Genomic DNA, 18127 nt, shown 5'->3' on the forward strand with positions numbered 1-18127 from the left:
TTTTTGTCAATGTCATCTATCCAAAGGTAGAAAATAGAGATAATTTTCTGTTATGTCCTTTTTCTACATTGTAACAGTTTCAAAGGCCAAATATGTGCTCTCGTCCTCTGAAGATGATGATGGTGGAATAAGATCTGAGAGCGATGATGAATTTCTTATTTCTGACAGTGATTCGCAGTTTTCGGCTCCTAAAGCAAAGCGTCCTGCAAAGTAAGTGCCAAATATAAATTTCAGAAACTTCAATTTTAGAAATTGATGAATTTCATACTTTGAGACGATAATTTCTTTAAGTTATTTAGTGGTAATTATAACTTGTATTGTACACAGGAAAGTTCAGTCAAAAGCCTCAGTGAAAACTGTACGCTCTGCAAGTGATGTTTTACAATCTACAAAGTCATCTTCCAAAGCATGTAAGTAAATTTCACTTTAAACATTTATCGTTTTCATTTGAAGCATTATTACTGCCTAATTGAGTTAATAAATTCTATATAACATTGAACGTTGATCTTAAAACTGATGTGTACCTTGGCAGATAAATACAATATTGACCTCTCAGTCCAGTGAATTACATGTTTGAATTATCTACATGAGTGAGATCTGACAAGAAGAGAAAGCCATTCTGCGCCATGCATACTCTGCATTCATTATCATAGCTGATCTTTTATGTCAATGCCACTTTCCTTGATTATCACAATATCTAAAATACTTGCCAATTATTTTTAAATATCATCGACTACTGAGGATGCACAGCTCTCTTGAATGGGGAATTTCAAAGAGTCGCCATGTTTGAGTGAAGAGATTTGCTCATCTCTCTTGTATTTCCAACCCTCATTTATCTGTTTGTTAAGCAATATAGCATGATGTAAAATACATTTATTAATAAATTGGGCTCTGCTACAATTTCCCTGTGCTAAAATAGCAATGAGATTTGGAACATGGTCAATACTGACTAAAACTAGTGGAAGTGCCACTGCAACAATGAAAGTGACAAAGAGTAGAAAATGGGATCCTCAGAAACATTTGCTTAATGCAGCTATTGCATTGTATAGAATGTCTGCCTTTCAAAAAAAAGCAAGTTCGAACATTACAACAGAGAATGCTACGGTAAGGTAGCATCTGTGGGGGGGAAAAGACAAAGTTAACGTGAAGCAGTTTGTGATGTACGTGTATTATGCCTTGGGAATTGTTTGATTTTCAATTAAAATATAGCTGCAAACTTGGAATGGGAATATCAGTACTATGTGCTTTTATTTGATGCCACTGATGTTTTTACAGATGTCATGCTTAAACCATTGTACACCAGGCTGATTGATAATGGCTCCTTCATTCTTTGCATTGGCTTTCTTTAGTCAGGTTCACCATGGGCCTAATCATTTCATCTGCTCCCAGGCATGACCTACTGACTAGTCAAAGAGCACTCAGAGTTTCATAGAATAAGCAGAGCCAAAAGATTTTTAAGTGTGTAATGAACCAAGGTTATCTTCAAACTAATTTTTAATGTGATGTAGAATATTGATTTGATATGCTAATCCTTGATTTGTAATAGTATGCACTGCATTCCTGAAACACTCGCAATACTGCCCATTTGCCTTGTTAAATGTGTTTGCAAAGATCAGTCCACCACATCATATCCACATGTGATGTGATACTGAAGAATTATTATTTTAAATGTATAAATATTCAAAAATGATTGAAGCATTTTTTTATGTTCATTTTGTTTTGAAGAAAATATTTGATATACTTATTTATTTCAGTATTGATGTGGATAGAGAACTGGCTGGAAGACAGGAAGCAAAGAGTAGGAGTAAACGGGTCCTTTTCAGAATGGCAGGCAGTGACTAGTGAGGTACTGCAAGGCTCAGTGCTGGGACCCCAGCTATTTACAATCTATATTAATGATCTGGATGAGGGAATTGAATGCAACATCTCCAGGTTTGCGGATGACACGAAGCTGGGGGGCAGTGTTAGCTGTGAGGAGGATGCTAGGAGGCTGCAAGGTGACTTGGATAGGTTGGGTGAGTGGGCAAATGCATGGCAGATGCAGTATAATGTGGATAAATGTGAGGTTATCCACTTTGGTGGCAAAGACAGGAAAGTAGACAATTATCTGAATAGAGGCCGATTAGGAAAAGGGGAGATGCAACGAGACCTGGGTGTCATGGTACACCAGTCATTGAAAGTAGGCATGCAGGTGCAGCAGGCAGTGAAGAAAGTGAATGGTATGTTAGCATTCATAGCAAAAGGATTTGAGTATAAGAGCAGGGAGGTACTACTGCAGTTGTACATGGTCTTGGTGAGACCACACCTGGAGTATTGCGTACAGTTTTGGTCTCCTAATCTGAGGAAAGACATTCTTGCCATAGAGGGAGTACAGAGAAGGTTCACCAGGCTGATTCCTGGGATGGCAGGACTTTCATATGAAGAAAGACTGGATAGACTCGGCTTGTACTCGCTAGAATTTAGAAGATTGAGGGGGATCTTATAGAAACTTACAAAATTCTTAAGGGGTTGGACAGGCTAGATGCAGGAAGATTGTTCCCGATGTTGGGGAAGTCCAGAACAAGGGGTCACAGTTTAAGGATAAGGGGGAAGTCTTTTAGGACCAAGATGAGAAAAACATTTTTCACACAGAGTGGTGAATCTGTGGAATTCTCTGCCACAGAAGGTAGTTGAGGCCAGTTCATTGGCTATATTTAAGAGGGAGTTAGATGTGGCCCTTGTGGTTAAAGGGATCATGGGGTGTGGAGGGAAGGCAGGTACGGGATACTGAGTTGGATGATCATATTGAATGGCGGTGCAGGCTCGAAGGGCCGAATGGCCTACTCCTGCACCTATTTTCTATGTTTCTATATGCTATGCTAGACAAATCGTTATTATATTGCATGTGATTTTTAAGATTCAAGACCTTTCTGCTAAAGTAATGGTTAAACTCGTACGATCTTTGTCATAGCTGGCGAAAGCATTCAGAACGATTCACTTCAAACAGTTGATGATTTGCAGTCTTCTGGTTCAGTGACACCTCCGCAGAATGATTTAGCAGGTGAAAATGAAGTGGATGGTGAACCTGAACCTTGCGTAAGCCAGTCCAACATCACCAAACCAGCAGCCAAGAAACAAGTAGCGAAACCACTTGGAGAAAAACCTGCACCAAAAAAACGTGCCCTTGGTAAAAAGCCCACTGCCGCTTCAAAAAAAGGCAAGTAACTCAAACCAGTAAATACCTGGTATAGCTTACAACTGCATTGTTGCTTAATCCCTGATACTAAATCTGCCCAGTATTTACAATAAATATCAAAAATTTGATGATTATTGCTACAAAATGCATTTGCTGGAACAGATTTGAAATTTGACTTTCGAAGCTTTCATCACTGATCACATCTGATGTGATCACATCTTTGATCTTTTCAGTTCTTCCCAAATTTGTAACCTTGTTGTCAATGTCATCTATCCAAAGGTAGAAAATAGGGATAATTTTCTGTTATGTCCTTTTTCTACATTGTAACAGTATCAAAGGCCAAATATGTGTTCTCGTCCTCTGAAGATGATGATGGTGGAATAAGTTCTGAGAGCGATGATGAATTTCATATTTCTGACAGTGATTCTGAGTTTTCGGCTCCAAAAGCAAAGCCTCCTGCAAAGTAAGTGTCAAGTATAAATTTCAGAAACTTCAATTTTGGAAATTGATGAATTTCATACTTGGAGACGATAATTTCTTTAAATTATTTAGTGGTAATTATAACTTGTATTGTACACAGGAAAGTTCAGTCAAAAGCCTCAGTGAAAACTGTACGCTCTGCAAGTGAAGTTTTACAATCTACAAAGTCATCTTCCAAACCATGTAAGTAAATTTCACTTAAAACATTTATCATTTTCATTTGAAGCATTATTACTGCCTCAGTGCTTGTATTTTCAGGTGAGTTAACAAATTATATATAACATTGAACGTTGATCTTAAAACTGATATGTACCTTGGCAGATAAATACAAAATTGACCTCTCCTTCCAGTGAATTACATGTTTGAATTATAATAATAATAATAAATTTTATTTATGGGCGCCTTTCAAGAGTCTCAAGGACACCTTACAAAAATTTAACAGGTAGAGGAAAAACATGTAAGGGGAATGAAATAAATAGTAGAGACATGACTAGTACACAAATTAAAGACAGAATTCAATTCAAAACACAATATGAGGCAATTCATGCACAGATGAAAAGGGAGATGGACGTGGGGCTAAGGATAGGCAGAGGTGAAGAAATGGGTCTTGAGGCGGGACTGGAAGATGGTGAGGGACACGGAATTGCGGATCAGTTGGGGGAGGGAGTTCCAGAGCCTGGGAGCTGCCCTGGAGAAGGCACTGTCCCAAAAACTGCGGAGGTTGGACTTGTGGATGGAGAGGAGACCGGCTGATGTGGATCTGAGGGACCGTGAGGGTTGGTAGAGGGAGAGGAGGTCAGTGGGATATGGGGGGGCCAGATGGTGGAGGGCTATGTAGGTGAGGATCAGGATTTTGTAAGTGATCCGGTGGGAGATGGGAAGCCAGTGAAGTATCGACATAAGAGTGAGATATGACGAGAAGAGAAAGCCATTCTGCGCCTCATGCTTACTCTGCATTCATTATCATAGATTATCTTTTGTCAGTGCCACTTTCCTTGATTATCACACTATCTAAAATTCTTGCCAATTATTTTTAAATATCATCGACCACTGAGGATGCATAGCTCTCTTGAATGGGGAATTTCAAAGAGTTATCATGTTTGAGTGAAGAGATTTGCTTAGCTCTCTTGTATTTCCAATCCTCATTTATCTGTTTGTTAAGCGATATTGCATGATGTAAAATACATTTATTAATAAATTGGGCTCTGCTACAATTTCCCTGTGCTTGGAACATGGTCAATACTGACTAAAACTAGTGGAAGTACCACTGCAACAATGAAAGTGACGAAGAGTAGAATATGGGATCCTCAGAAACATTTGCGTTATGCAGCTATTGCAGTGTATAGAATGTCTGCCTTTCAAAAAAAGCAAATTCAAACATTACAACAGAGAATGCCAAACATACACAGCAAGTAAGGTAGCATCTGTGGGGAAAAAAGACAAAGTTAACCTGAAGCAGGTTTTGATGTACATGTATTATGCCTCGGGAATTGTTTGCTTTTCAATTAAATTATAGCTGCAAACTTGGAATGTGAATATCAGTATCATGTGCTTGTATTTGGTGCTACTGATGTTACTTAATGTCATACTTAAACCATTGTACAGCAGGCTGATTGATAAATGGCTCCTTCATTCTTTGCATTGGCTTTCTTTAGTCAGGTTCACCATGGGCCTAATCTGCTCCCAGGCATGGCCTGCTGACTAGTCAAAGAGCACTCAGAGTTCCATAGAATAAGTTGAGCCAAAAGATTTTTAAGTGTAATGAACCAAGGTTATCTTCAAAATAATTTGTAATGTGATGTAGTACAGGTGCACAACCTTTTATCCGAAGATCCAAATAACGAAAACCTCCGAATAGCGGACATTTTTTCGGTCCTTGAAGAAAGGTCCTTGAAAACGTTCACCGAGGGCGGCCCGCAGAGGTGACAGCGGAACCTCCGGTCGGTCCTCGAAGAAAGGGGAACTAAATCCCCATTCATAAAAGAGAAGGTGAGGGTATATTGCGCGGGAGGGTTAATAATTGACAATATGCTGCTACCTGCCCGCTGAGTTAAAAAGTTCCCATGGTAGACTCACGATACACAGTGTATCGTGAGTCTTGCGTGGGAACGTTTTAACTCAGCGGGCAGGCAGCAGCAAATTATCGCTCCCTTCAGTTTCACCCCACCTACACCCCTCTGCTTCCCGGCCATGTGTGTGACCCCTTCCCTCCCCTCTCCAGCTCCCCGCGCATTGCACCGGCGCGGGGGCTTTGCACTGTCTTCACGTTGGAGTTGCCAGCAGGTCAGTGCCAGTCACCGGAGACGTCAGGACCAACGGGACACCGACCCCCAGGCCCACTGCAAGCACGGAGAACCCAGAGACCCACAGCCAGCAGCAGCCCAGCCCCGTTCCAATTCCAGAGGAACACGCTCTCCGCTGTCCCCGTAGGGACAGAAGCTGATGGCTCGGGCTGTGACGTCTCCGGCCACCCCCCTGTACAGGAGCTGAGACTGGGAACTGTGGGGTTGTTTGCAGTTGCAGTTGCAGAGGGAGGGGCAAGGGCGGTACAGTTCCCAGTCTCAGCTCCATTCCAGGGGGGTGACTGGAGACGTCAGGACCAACGGGACACCGACTGCAAGCACGGAGATCCCATAGACTCACAGCCAGCAGCAACTCTAGCCCAGCCCCGCTCCAACTCCAGAGGAACCCGGGTTGCGGATGAGGGGGCGCAGCTCGGGCTGTGGGCGAACTGCCACTTGTCGCTGTAGCGGCCCATCGGGGAGCGGGTTCCTGTTGGTCCTGACGTCTCCGGCCGTCCCCCTGGACAGGAGCTGAGAGACGTCAGGACCACCAGAAGCCGCTCCCCGATGCGCCGCTACAGCGACAAGTGGCAGTTCGCCCACAGCCCGAGCTGCGCCCCCTCATCGGGACATCGACCCCCAGGCCCACTGCAAGCACGGAGATCCCAGAGACTCACAGCCAGCAACAACTCTAGCCCAGTCCCGCTCCAACTCCAGAGGAACCCGGGTTGCGGATGAGGGGGCGCAGCTCGGGCTGTGGGCGAACTGCCACTTGTCGCCGTAGCGGCCCATCGGGGAGCGGATGCCTCTGGAGTTGGAGGGACAGGGAGACACAGCGGCTTTTGAGAATGGTGGGCAATCACTTCCAAAGTTCTGCCCACACAGTCAGTACACCTCTCCTACACTTGTCTCCCGCACTAAGATCATCTCGCAGAGAATGATCCCAGCCTAACCCTCCCTATTCTCTCCTATTCTGCAAGAAAAAACTACATTGAAGACTCAAACTCGCGATCGAGTAACTGCCCGGATCGAGGCGCAAACTCGCGACCTTGCGGATACGAGCCGAGCACTCTACCACTGAGCCAGCCGTTAAAATCTACGCTAAAAATCTTCCATTCCGAAAGCCGAAAAATTCTGAATTACGAAAAGTGTCTGGTCCCAAGGCTTTCGGATAAAAGGTTGTGCACCTGTATATTGATTTGATATGCTAATCTTTGATTTGTATTTTCTAATAGTAAGCACTGCATTCCTGAAACACTCACAATGCTGCCCATTTGCCTTGTTAAATGTGTTTGCAAAGATCAGTCCACACCATATCCACATGTGATTATTATTTTAAATGTATAAATATTCATAAATGATCTAATGATTGAAGCATGAAGAAAATATTTGCTATATTTAGACAAATAGTCAATATATTGCCTGTGATTTTTAAGATTCAAGAGTTTTCTGCTAAAGTAAATGTGCCTTTTTTAAAAAAAACATACGATCTTTGTCATAGCTGGAGAAAGCATTCAGAATGGTTCACTTCAAACAGTTGATGAATTGCAGTCTTCTGGTTCTGTTAATGAACCTGCTGCAGTGATACCTCAACAGAATGATTTAACAGGTGAAAATGAAATGGAAGATGAACCTGAAGCTTGCGTAAGCCAGTCCAACATCACCAAACCAATAGCCAAGAAACAAGTGGCAAAACCGCTTGGAGAAAAACCTGCACCAAAAAAACGTGCTCTTGTCAAAAAGCCCACTGCCGCTTCAAAAAAAGGCAAGTGACTCATACCAGTAAATACCTGCATAGCTTACAACTGCATTGCTGCTTAATCCCTGATACTAAATCTGCCCCGCATTTACAATAAATATCAAAAATGTTGCCAATTATTTATTTTTAAATAAGTTTGACTGGGCAATACTTATTGCAAATCACATGTGCATTTGAGGCCTTTTTTTTGCATTAGGTGCACATAATTACTTCATTTCCCATACAATGCTCATTTCTTGTTGAGGTCAAGTGGTCCATGGTGTCAAAGCACACCCATCATCTGACATTCTTTGCAATACGGTTTTATTAGTTCCACTTGTTCTGCAATAGCTAAACAAATTTGAGCAAACTGGTAGATTTGCTTTAATTTATTTATTTCTCTTTTATCCCTTAGTGCCCCACCTCTCAGTGGTTTTCCCTGTGGTACAGACTACAATGTTGATCCATTCCAAGCACACATCCTGTCAATTCCTACCTACTTCACAACATGATGGCAGAATACAGCCTCAGCAGCCAACCAATGTGCCTTGTGTAGACACTATCACAGAGACTGGCAGCAGGCTCTTGCCTTAATGAACTCCATAGCCCATCTCCCCCAGTTCTGAATCTAACCTGTATTCTTTGGCAGAATTTTCACCATGCATAGGAAGCAACTTGCTCTTAAATCTAATTTGATTGACTTCATCCTCTTGACTTTCATCTGCTACTTAGTTCGTAAGCAACATGTTCAGGATCACAATGTCTTAATTACAGACAGGTGTCAGTGAATTTTCTGGCCTTTACTTTTCCTCCTCCAATAGTTGGGATAGTTTTAATCTCTTGCAAGCATTACCCATCTGAACAGATCTTTCGGGGAAAATGGGACTTGCCCCAATTTGCAATCTAACTGCAAGTACTGTTCAAATTTCATGACAACATTGCCACAGTGTATTAACAGAGAGTAATAATAAGCTAAGAATTGGTCTATAACAAAATATAATTATATTTCTAGATGAGAAACAGCCTTCCATCTTTGATGCTCTTTCCAAAAAAACAAATGCTCCAAAAACTTCTAAGTTGCCTGTCAGTAAAAAAATCAACGTATCCTCCGATGAAGACTGTCTTCCAAAGAAAGCTGCAACTGCTAAGGCTAAAATATCTAAAAGGAAGAAGATACTTGACTCGGATTCCGAAGATGACTTTGGAACCGTACCTGTAAAATCCACTGCCGTCAAAGTGAGTGTTGATAAGTCAGACAATTTTTGTACTATCATTTAAAATTTTAGTTCTGGATCATGTCTTTTGATTATTACTTTTTTGAGTAGTATAAATTTCCTTCAATTCCTGTTTAATCCGTCGTGAACCAATAGAATTCAGGAACTCCAAAAGTGTTTGGTAAAACAGTTGCCTGGTCTACACTTGGTCATGCTTATGTAAAGCAGACCAGATTGGGAGCGCTGAATACAATAGATGAACGCCATCTGTCCTTCCATCGTTTTGGTTGGGTTCAAGGTCAACAATGTGAAATTCGTTTTTTTCTGCATATAAAAGTGTTGAATCTGCTGAACTTGATGGGTCTTCCTTGATTGGTAGATTATCAACGTCCAAATCTAATTGGGTAATGGGGCGAGGGAGAGGGGGGCTTTACATTTCAAGGGTATTTGTATAAGGATTTGGTCAACAAGGCCTGCAGGGATTGACATAGTTGTTTCATTTGGGTACCATTTTATTTATTTTCTCTGGTCAGTATTGTCCACTAGAAACTACTGACTGATCATGGGTATGGCTGAGGGGACATTTTAGGCACCTGCAGTAATTTTAATAGAAATTAGTGTGCAAACAAATTAATTTAAATCTACTTGATGTATATTTACTTAATGTTATCATTCAGCATTAAAGATTGAATCTTGGAATGCTGATGTTAATTTATCAGGAAAAAGTTTTTGTCTGTCATTGCTGTATTTTAATTTTATAATTGATTGATAGATAGATAGCCTTGTATTGTCATTCAGACCGAAGTCTGAACGAAATTGCAGCAGTCATACATATAATACCATACAATAAAACAACAATAAACACACATTAACATCCACCACAGTGAGTCCACCCAGCATCTCCTCACTGTGATGGAGGCAAAAGTCTTAGGTCGCAGTCTCTTCCCTCCTCTTCTCCCTCTGCGCTGGGGCGATACCCCCCCCCCCCCCCCCCCGGGCGATGTTAAGAACAATCCCGCGGCTCAAACACCACGGCCCGGGGAATTGGAATAGCTATAGAAAATAGGTGCAGGAGTAGGCCATTCAATATGATTATGGCTGATCATCCAACTCAGTTATGTTACAATCAACAAGCAGAGAACATGATATAATAAAATAATGTACAGCTTTATCTTTTTTCATCAAATTCACAAAGGGTTTAGGTCATTTACATACCATTTGTATGTAAATACCTAGATTATTTTCTCAGTCATTGATTATTTCAGAAGAAAAGCAATTCTATTGTAAGCACAACTCGAGGATTATGATTACTTTTAGCTGGGTTGGCTGAGTTCAACTAAAACAGTATCAAGATTCCGTAATTAATTTAAATGCTCCAGATTAAAGAGCTCAAAATTACTCTGGATTCCTGGTCCTCATAATCAATCTAGCAATACCTGGAGCAAATGTATACATGTAAACATTGCGAAGAACCTGGGGTTCAATGATTATTGTGCAATCATTCCATGTTATTGTGATGTTGTTGGTACTTTCATAATGGCCTTTTGATTGTAATATTAGTAGATAATGAGTATAGATATTTCACTTACATAATTAATGTATTTTCTGTTCAATTTGGAAAATGCACGTTGATTGCTGATTTTAAATTTACTTTTCATTTTTGCATGCTTGATCAATGAGTAATGCAAAAGCAACGTATTCATTTGATAAAGCTTATCCAAGGTCTTATTATTTATTTTTAATCTTTATTTTACTTTAGAAATCCAAGATACAGGACGATGACAGTTTCCATATTGATAATGCTGAAGACTCCAACTTCACCGATTTGCACATTGCACCCAGAGCAGGCCGTGCAAAAAAGCCTGTCAAGTACCTGGAGGACTCTGATGATGATGATGATGATGATGATATGTTTTAAAATATCTGGATTTAATATATCTAGACACTGCTAACTTAATTCCAAACTTTGTAAGCCATGAAGCTCAGATTCAGTACTGTCACAATATTACTATGTCACCAATGTCTTGGTTGGTGGGTGGGTGGGCAACTCACCTACTCTTGATCACTGCTGAAGGGGAAAGTGTGTGTGGTAAAGTTTGGATGTTTTTAAATGACTGATAGACTGAAAATAAGCATGAAATCATATCAACATTAGTTGCCCCCTTCAGAAGAATGGGGCTAACCACTGTTGAGAGGTTATTTGGTAATTTTAATTTGTCTGTTGTAAATATTTCCTGATTGCTTACTCTTACACTCTAACCTGTCTTCTGGCACTTTTAAAAAAGTTTCCTAAATAAAATTTGAAAAATGTTGTTCGTTCTTTCAGTAGAAATGTACTTTTAGCACAAAATAAACACAATTCTCATAATTTGTTCTGTTTATTGTGCATTGTATTACTTTATGTGCACTTCCCAATGGAATATACTAAGAGTACTTAACAAATCTATTACTTGAGAATTCAACATCTTCATCTTGAGGGAATAAGTGAAGATGAAATAACCAGGCTAATTCGCAATTTAACCCGAGTATAATTTTAAATTGGAACTTTGTTGTTTACGGAACATGCTCTATCCTCAAAAACCTGGTGAAATAGGAAGATAAATTGAAAAACAGCAGAATGTTTGGGTAAGGAATATTGAAGGATAAGGGACCAGGATTGGGAAATTATTTATGTTTATGCTCAGCTGTGATCCAACTAAATGATGGAAAGTCTCTGGGGAACTTTGCTAGAAAGGATGAATAAAAGTTTAGAATTATGTCTGCAACATAATCCACTATCACAAAATTTTGACTAGATCCAAAAGACAGTGCTGGAATAACTCAGCAGATCCACCATCTCTGGAGAAAAAGACTGAAGACTGAATGCCAAAGACAGGCAGCATCCATGGGGAACAGGATTTGTGACCTTTTAGGTTAGGGTGCTTTTTCAGACCAGGCATCTGCAGTTCCTTGTTTCGCCATCTGGAAAAACATGCATAGGTGATATTTTGGGTCCGACACCTCTAGATCAGCATCTATGATTCTTTGTGTCTGCGTTAACACTAAATTGAGATTCCCTTCATTTGTCCTGCCATTGCTGCATGTGACTTTAAGCTCTAGAATATTTAATTCGAGCCTTAAATCACACATTTCGTTGTAGGAAGGAAGATAGATGCTGGAGTAACTAAGCGGGGCAGGCAGCATTTCTGGAGAGAAGGAATGGTGATGTTTCGGGTCGAGACCCTTCTTCAAATTTCAGACATTTCGTTATTTGCCAGGGTGTACTTCAGGTCTTTCACCAACACTAAAGGCCACATGCAATTGCAATTTATAAACGGCCGATTTCGATGTCAATACACTCCCGAAAAATAAAACCACTCATCTTGCCGACTGCTTATCAATTTACTTAGAAATATTTTTGGAGGGGCTGATTAGGAAGCGTTACTGAGCCCAAGGGAAAGTGGCAGGGTATAAGCAAGCATGGCTTGCTGATATCGTCATTCGACTTAGTAATGCAGCTATCGCACACAGGACTTGGTATTCTTAAAAGACCCCCCCGCGCTATCGTCTGCACTCCTTCCAAATTAGACGAGATGGTTTGACTCATTAACGAAACCATGACTACATTTTCGTTAGAGATTACTTCGGTGGAAAATTTAGCACCGTCTGATGTTTCTCTCTTAAGGGTTTACCAAAAGAAAATATTTTGAAACGAAGGCATTTGTACCGCACTTGACATCTGCAACAAAAAAAAATGTGTTGACTTTTGCGGCAAGGGGAAGTGAATGTAGCGAGATTCACTGACGGACGAGAGGCACTTTCCGAACTTGGCTCTGGAGTTTTCGGAATCGTCCATTACCCTCAACGGCAGTCGGATTGAGAACATGTAGAGGGGATAGATAGAGAAAAAAAAGGAAGCGTGATCCTACAAGCAGCCAGAAGGAATGCCAAGACATTACAAGGTGGGTTCCGCGATGGAAAGTTTTGCCTTGCATTCAAAACCGAAGCCAGTTTCTCCTTCACTTTCTCTGCCTCTTTTGCTTCGTGTCTCCACTGAGCATTTCAATGCATGCGGTAATCACCGAGCAGGCACAGACTCTAATTGACACATTATAACTTCGTTCGATGTATCAAATGTTATTTTGGAGGTACCTTGGCACGCCTACGAAATGTAAACTTGTAACAAGACGAGCTGGCTAGAGTCTTGCTTGGCGTTGCTGGAAAAAAACATCCAGAAACTTTAAAGTTTAATTTAACGGAGAAAACCCAACGCCAAAGTTAAAGTGAAAAATGTTCTGCTTACTACCTGCCGGCGGGAGAGGACAAATAAAATTAGTTTTGCACATCGTATCGATATAGCTTTTCACTGTACACATGGCAATAGACTAATGCTAAACTAACTTTAGAAAATCGCAAGTTTTCTGTAATACTCAACAAGTCTGTAATACGCAGCAACGGATTCGAGGGAGAAAGCAGAAACGTGGTACTGATTTTGGATGATCAGCCGTGATCATATTGAATGGCGGTGCTGGCTCGAAGGGCCGAATGGCCTACTCCCACAACTATTTTCTATGTTTTTTTACCTAGTGTGTTGCTAATAATTAAACTTGGCAGCTCATTAACACCTCTTAAAGTGACCACGCCGCGTGATACGTTCTGTTTGGACACAAGGAACTGCAGATGCTGGTCTCTGGTACAGTGCTGGAGCAACTCAACGGGTCAAGCAAGTAGCATCTTCTGGGGGAATAGGCAGATAACGTTATGTTCTTTATGGGTGCTAGTTCATGGGGTAAGGGAATTTGTTTGGATTGCATGAATATGATAAGATGGGGACCTACAGTGATCCCAAATTAACCAATATTAAAATAGCTACTATCTCCTTTCTCAGATGCGGGGCATCCTTAGTCTTCAAAGTGGTCAGTCCGTGTTTGTGCTTGTTCATAGACACATCCATTTAGTGGGAGTTGTTAGAATGAGAGTAAATGCATTTCTACTTTAAATGGAGCCACAAGCAACTGCAGAGGCTGGAATATTGAGCAAAGCGCAAAGTGCTGCAGTAATTCAGCCAATTAGCCAGCATCTATGGAGGGTGCAGGTTGAAACTCCAGCATTTTGTGTTATTATCACACCTTTAAACTTGTCTTCAGCCAAAGGTACATTAATAATATTAAAAAAACACACGGAGAATACATGATAGGGGTAGAATTAGGCCATTTGACCCATCAAGTCTACTCCACCAATCAATCATGGCTGATCTATCTCTCCCTCCTAACCCCATTCTCATGCCTTCTCCCCATAACCCCTGACACCCGTACTAACCAAGAATCTATCTATCTGTGCCTTATTAATATCCATTGATGTCCTCCACAGCATTCTGTGGAGAACGTACTAACCATGCAGACAGCACCCATAGTCGGGATCAAACTCTGGTCCCTGGCACTGTAAGGCAGCACCTCTACTGTTAGATGTCTGTGCAACCATTAAATCTGGAAAACAGTTGAAACTTTCCAAGTCCCTATCTCTGCAGGTCATGCCTCTTTAAATATACTCGTAAGCACTTTTAAAATGTGATGAAGGCTTTGCCCCTCGACCACCTTTTTTCAAGGTAGTTGCCGCCCTCTGGATAAAACACATTTTCCAAAGCTCTAATCCTTCTGCAAATTACTTTAGATGTGTGTTGCCTGATTTAGGATGCCTTCGCTAAGGGAAGTAATTTTCTAAAATGTATACTTAAATGTCCATTTAAATGTCCTCTTAGTCACCTCCGCACCAAGGAAAGTATCTCCCAGCGTGTTCAATCTTTTTGTATTAAAATCAGGATAGAAAAAGCCTGGCCCAGTTAGTCTGATAGCTTCTTCCCTTTTGAATAGCTAGCCATTGTTGACATTAACAGAAAATATATTAATTCAACCCTCATATATAATCTCTTCACTAATCAGCTGTCCAAAGATCTGATGATTGCTTTCCCGATCCAAGGAAAAGAATGCAGTGGAAACTCATTTGTAGACCACAAGTCCCAATGAATCCCAAGGTCTCAATGTTGCTCCACACCTATTGATATCTTCCCATTTATTGGAGATTGCACATCTTTGTCACATATCAAATTTATTACTTCAACCATCTCTGGATTGGAATCCACTTCCCACTTTTTTCCTAAATGGCCAGGTGATCTACATCCAGCAGTCTAAAACTTTTCCCTTCATCGCATGGATTTACATCATCTCCGGAAATCCTTTCAATGCCTTCAATGCCAGAATCACGTATGTACATCACAGAAACCTTTGTGTGCTTTGGAATGCTACTGTTTCCTATTGAATTGACGTTGGAATTCAACTGTCATGACAACTGAATCTGACGGTTCTTCTGACTCTTTCCTTAATCAAACAACATTGAGGTCAATTTGTAATCCTACACGTACTGTCCAAGATAACATCAGCTAAGATTGCACCAAGCTGTAAAATTGATCTGAGAATTCCAACGCATTATCATTGAGTGTCAGAGGCAAATAGTTTATTGAACTCTGGAAGGAAAATAAGAGCAGTAGAATAACTTAATTGAGAAGATGTCACTGATACAGAGAGATATTGATCTCTTCTTTATGTTACAGGTATGAGCTGAAAGTAATGGAGTAGAGGCTTTGATAATCTGTGGGTTTGGCAAGTGATATCCAACAGATTAATTGCTGCAACAGGTCGACATTTGATAAGGTGAGTTAATAAGACAATATTCTCATTGTTTAACGAACAAGGGCTTGTTTTGTGCATTTGTTTTTTTTTTTATTCCTGTAATGGTGTGCACTTGAATTGCCATGAGAAGGAAGGGGCTACTTTAGTAGAATGTTATCTGATTTGCATAATGAATAGAATAGAATATAGCAGTTTTAAGACTTGTACATTGTCTGTGAAAGGTTTGGAGTGTATTGGTTCAAACCACACTCTGGAGAAAAGTACGTATCGCAGAGGAATGTTGCTATGTCAAGGCTGTGCTATATTCATGAGATGTTAAGTCAAAGCACCAATGACCAAGGAAGCTCTATTTAAAGTGCAAGAGTGTTGCCAGCAATGTCCTGATCATTAGTTTTCTTCCAAACAATATTATCAAAACAGATAATCCACAAATTGCTGGGCCTGACACCAAACTCTTTAATAATATGTCACAATTATCTCATGAAGTGATACAGCATGGAAACGGGCCCTTTGGCCCACCTTGCCCACACCGCCAACATGTCCCAGCTACACTGGTCCCACCTGCCCGCATTTGGTCCCTATCTCTCCAAACCTGTTCTATCCATGTGCCTGTCTGACTATTTCTTAAACATTGGGATAGTCCCAGCCTCAGCAACCTCCTCCGGCAGCTCATTCCATACACCCACCACTCTTTGCGTGAAAAAGACACCCCTCAGATTCCTATTAAATCTTTTCCCCTTCATCTTAAACCTATGTCCTCTGGTCCTCAATTCACCCACTCTGGGTAAGAGACTTTGTGCATCTACCCGATCTATTCCTCTCATGAGTTGTGAAGTTGATGAGTTATCAGAATAGGCAAAGATCTGGGAAATGCAGTATAATATGGGAAAACATGAAAATGTTTATGTAGGCAGTAGATATAATACAAAGAAGCATATTATCTAAGCAGTAAGCATTTGCAGAGCTCCAAGATGCATGGAAAATGATTTCCAAATGGCTAGTATGCAAGTAAACCAGAAATTGGGGAAGGTAATTGTAGAAGGTATGTGATGAGAATGAGTGAGAATGAATAAGTTTATTGGCCAAGTATTCACATACAAGGAATTTGCCTTGGTGCTCCGCTCGCAAGAAACAACAGAACATACGATGACAGTTAGGAATGACACATAATACATTAAACATTAATAATAAAACATTATCAATTAAACATGTGAATTAAATAAAATACCAGAGCAAAAGGAGGTTACAGATTTTTGGTTATTGAGTAGAGCTATTACTCGTGGGAAAAAATAGTTTTTATGTCTGTCCGTGGCAGCTTTGACAGTCCGGAGTCGCCTGGAGGGGAATGATTCAAAGGGTTTGTGGCCATGGTGAGAGGGGTCAGAGATGATCTTGCCCGCTCGCTTCCTGGCCCTTGCAGTGTACAGTTATTGTACATCGCTACGGTAAACGATCACAAAAGTAGGGAGGATGTGTTTTCGGGGATAGGGAGGGCTTTCGTGAGACCACGAGGGAATGTTTTCTTTAGTGGAATAATCTAGAAGCGAAGTTCACTGTTTTCATGTCAGCCGCTCTCGATTTAAGGTAGGGCTGAAATTAACTTTATTCTCTGAGGACTTTCAAAGTATTTCTTCAAAGGTCGATGAATATTTCTAAAGCAAGGTAGATAGATTCTTGACAAGGATGGGGGATGTAAGGTTACCGCAGGTGAGGTTACATCAGTCACCATCTTATCTAATGACATGGTGGGACCTCAGGACCTCCTCCTGCTCCTAACTTGCATTCACGTACTGCGTGCTTATTCAGCATGAACTAAATAAGTTCATAAGTTCGTAATCTATAATTCAAATATCCATTGACTTGGCCTCCGCAACCTACTGTGGCGATGAATTCCACATTTTCATTACCCTCTGACTAAAGAAATGTATCTGTTGAGCAATGTTGGGCAAATGTAATATATGGGGTGCCGATTTTCATTGTAAGAGGGACTTTGAATCAGAACCAAGGGTTCCAGCACTGTTTTTATATTGCTAAGTTACAATTTCTGTGATTTATTGTGTTTACTGAACAAGAGCAGACCACAAGAATGAAGCCAGTCTGGCTTATGCTTGTCAGCAGAATGCTGGGACTTAGTAGTGTGAGGTAACTTATTAAATTAAATCTACCATTCTTCAGTCATTTTTCCAACAGCATTTCCCTCTTCTCTCCAGAATGTAACAATACTAACATTGCATGAACTTATTCAAAGTCACCCTTGTGGGGTTTTTGGTATTCATCCTGGTTATGATGGTGATTGTGTAGGAGGGAACTGCAGATGCTAGTTTACATCAAATATAGACACAAAATGCTGGAGTAACTCAGCGGGACAGGCAGCATCGCACACAGAGAGTTCTGAGTCTGCGGAATTCTCTGCCTCAGAGGGCGGTGGAGGCCGGTTCTCTGGATACTTTCAAGAGAGAGCTACAGAGGGCTCTTAAAGATAGCGGAGTCAGGGGATATGGGGAGAAGGCAGGAACGGGGTACTGATTGGGGATGATCAGCCATGATCACATTGAATGGCGGTGCTGGCTCGA

General features: G+C 40.9%; 2 protein-coding genes across 2 annotated transcripts in view; both read left to right on the forward strand.

Moving 5' to 3' along the window:
* Positions 1–11257, forward strand: part of LOC129710179 (DNA topoisomerase 2-alpha-like) — a 52640-nt gene extending 41383 nt beyond the window's left edge. The window contains exons 33-40 of the mRNA XM_055656971.1: positions 78–210; positions 328–410; positions 2951–3196; positions 3506–3638; positions 3756–3838; positions 7439–7702; positions 8688–8911; positions 10649–11257. Coding sequence (XP_055512946.1) covers positions 78–210; positions 328–410; positions 2951–3196; positions 3506–3638; positions 3756–3838; positions 7439–7702; positions 8688–8911; positions 10649–10807 — 1325 coding nt within the window. The 3' untranslated portion in view covers positions 10808–11257. The remainder of the gene's footprint in view (positions 1–77; positions 211–327; positions 411–2950; positions 3197–3505; positions 3639–3755; positions 3839–7438; positions 7703–8687; positions 8912–10648) is intronic.
* Positions 11258–11323: 66 nt separating this feature from the next.
* LOC129710178 (gap junction delta-3 protein-like) overlaps positions 11324–18127 on the forward strand; it is a 52463-nt gene continuing 45659 nt past the window's right edge. The window contains exons 1-2 of the mRNA XM_055656969.1: positions 11324–12830; positions 15476–15575. The gene's annotated coding sequence lies outside the window, so the exon portion shown is untranslated. The remainder of the gene's footprint in view (positions 12831–15475; positions 15576–18127) is intronic.

The sequence above is a fragment of the Leucoraja erinacea genome, chromosome 27 (genome assembly GCF_028641065.1).
Source record: "Leucoraja erinacea ecotype New England chromosome 27, Leri_hhj_1, whole genome shotgun sequence".
Taxonomy (NCBI): domain Eukaryota; kingdom Metazoa; phylum Chordata; class Chondrichthyes; order Rajiformes; family Rajidae; genus Leucoraja; species Leucoraja erinaceus.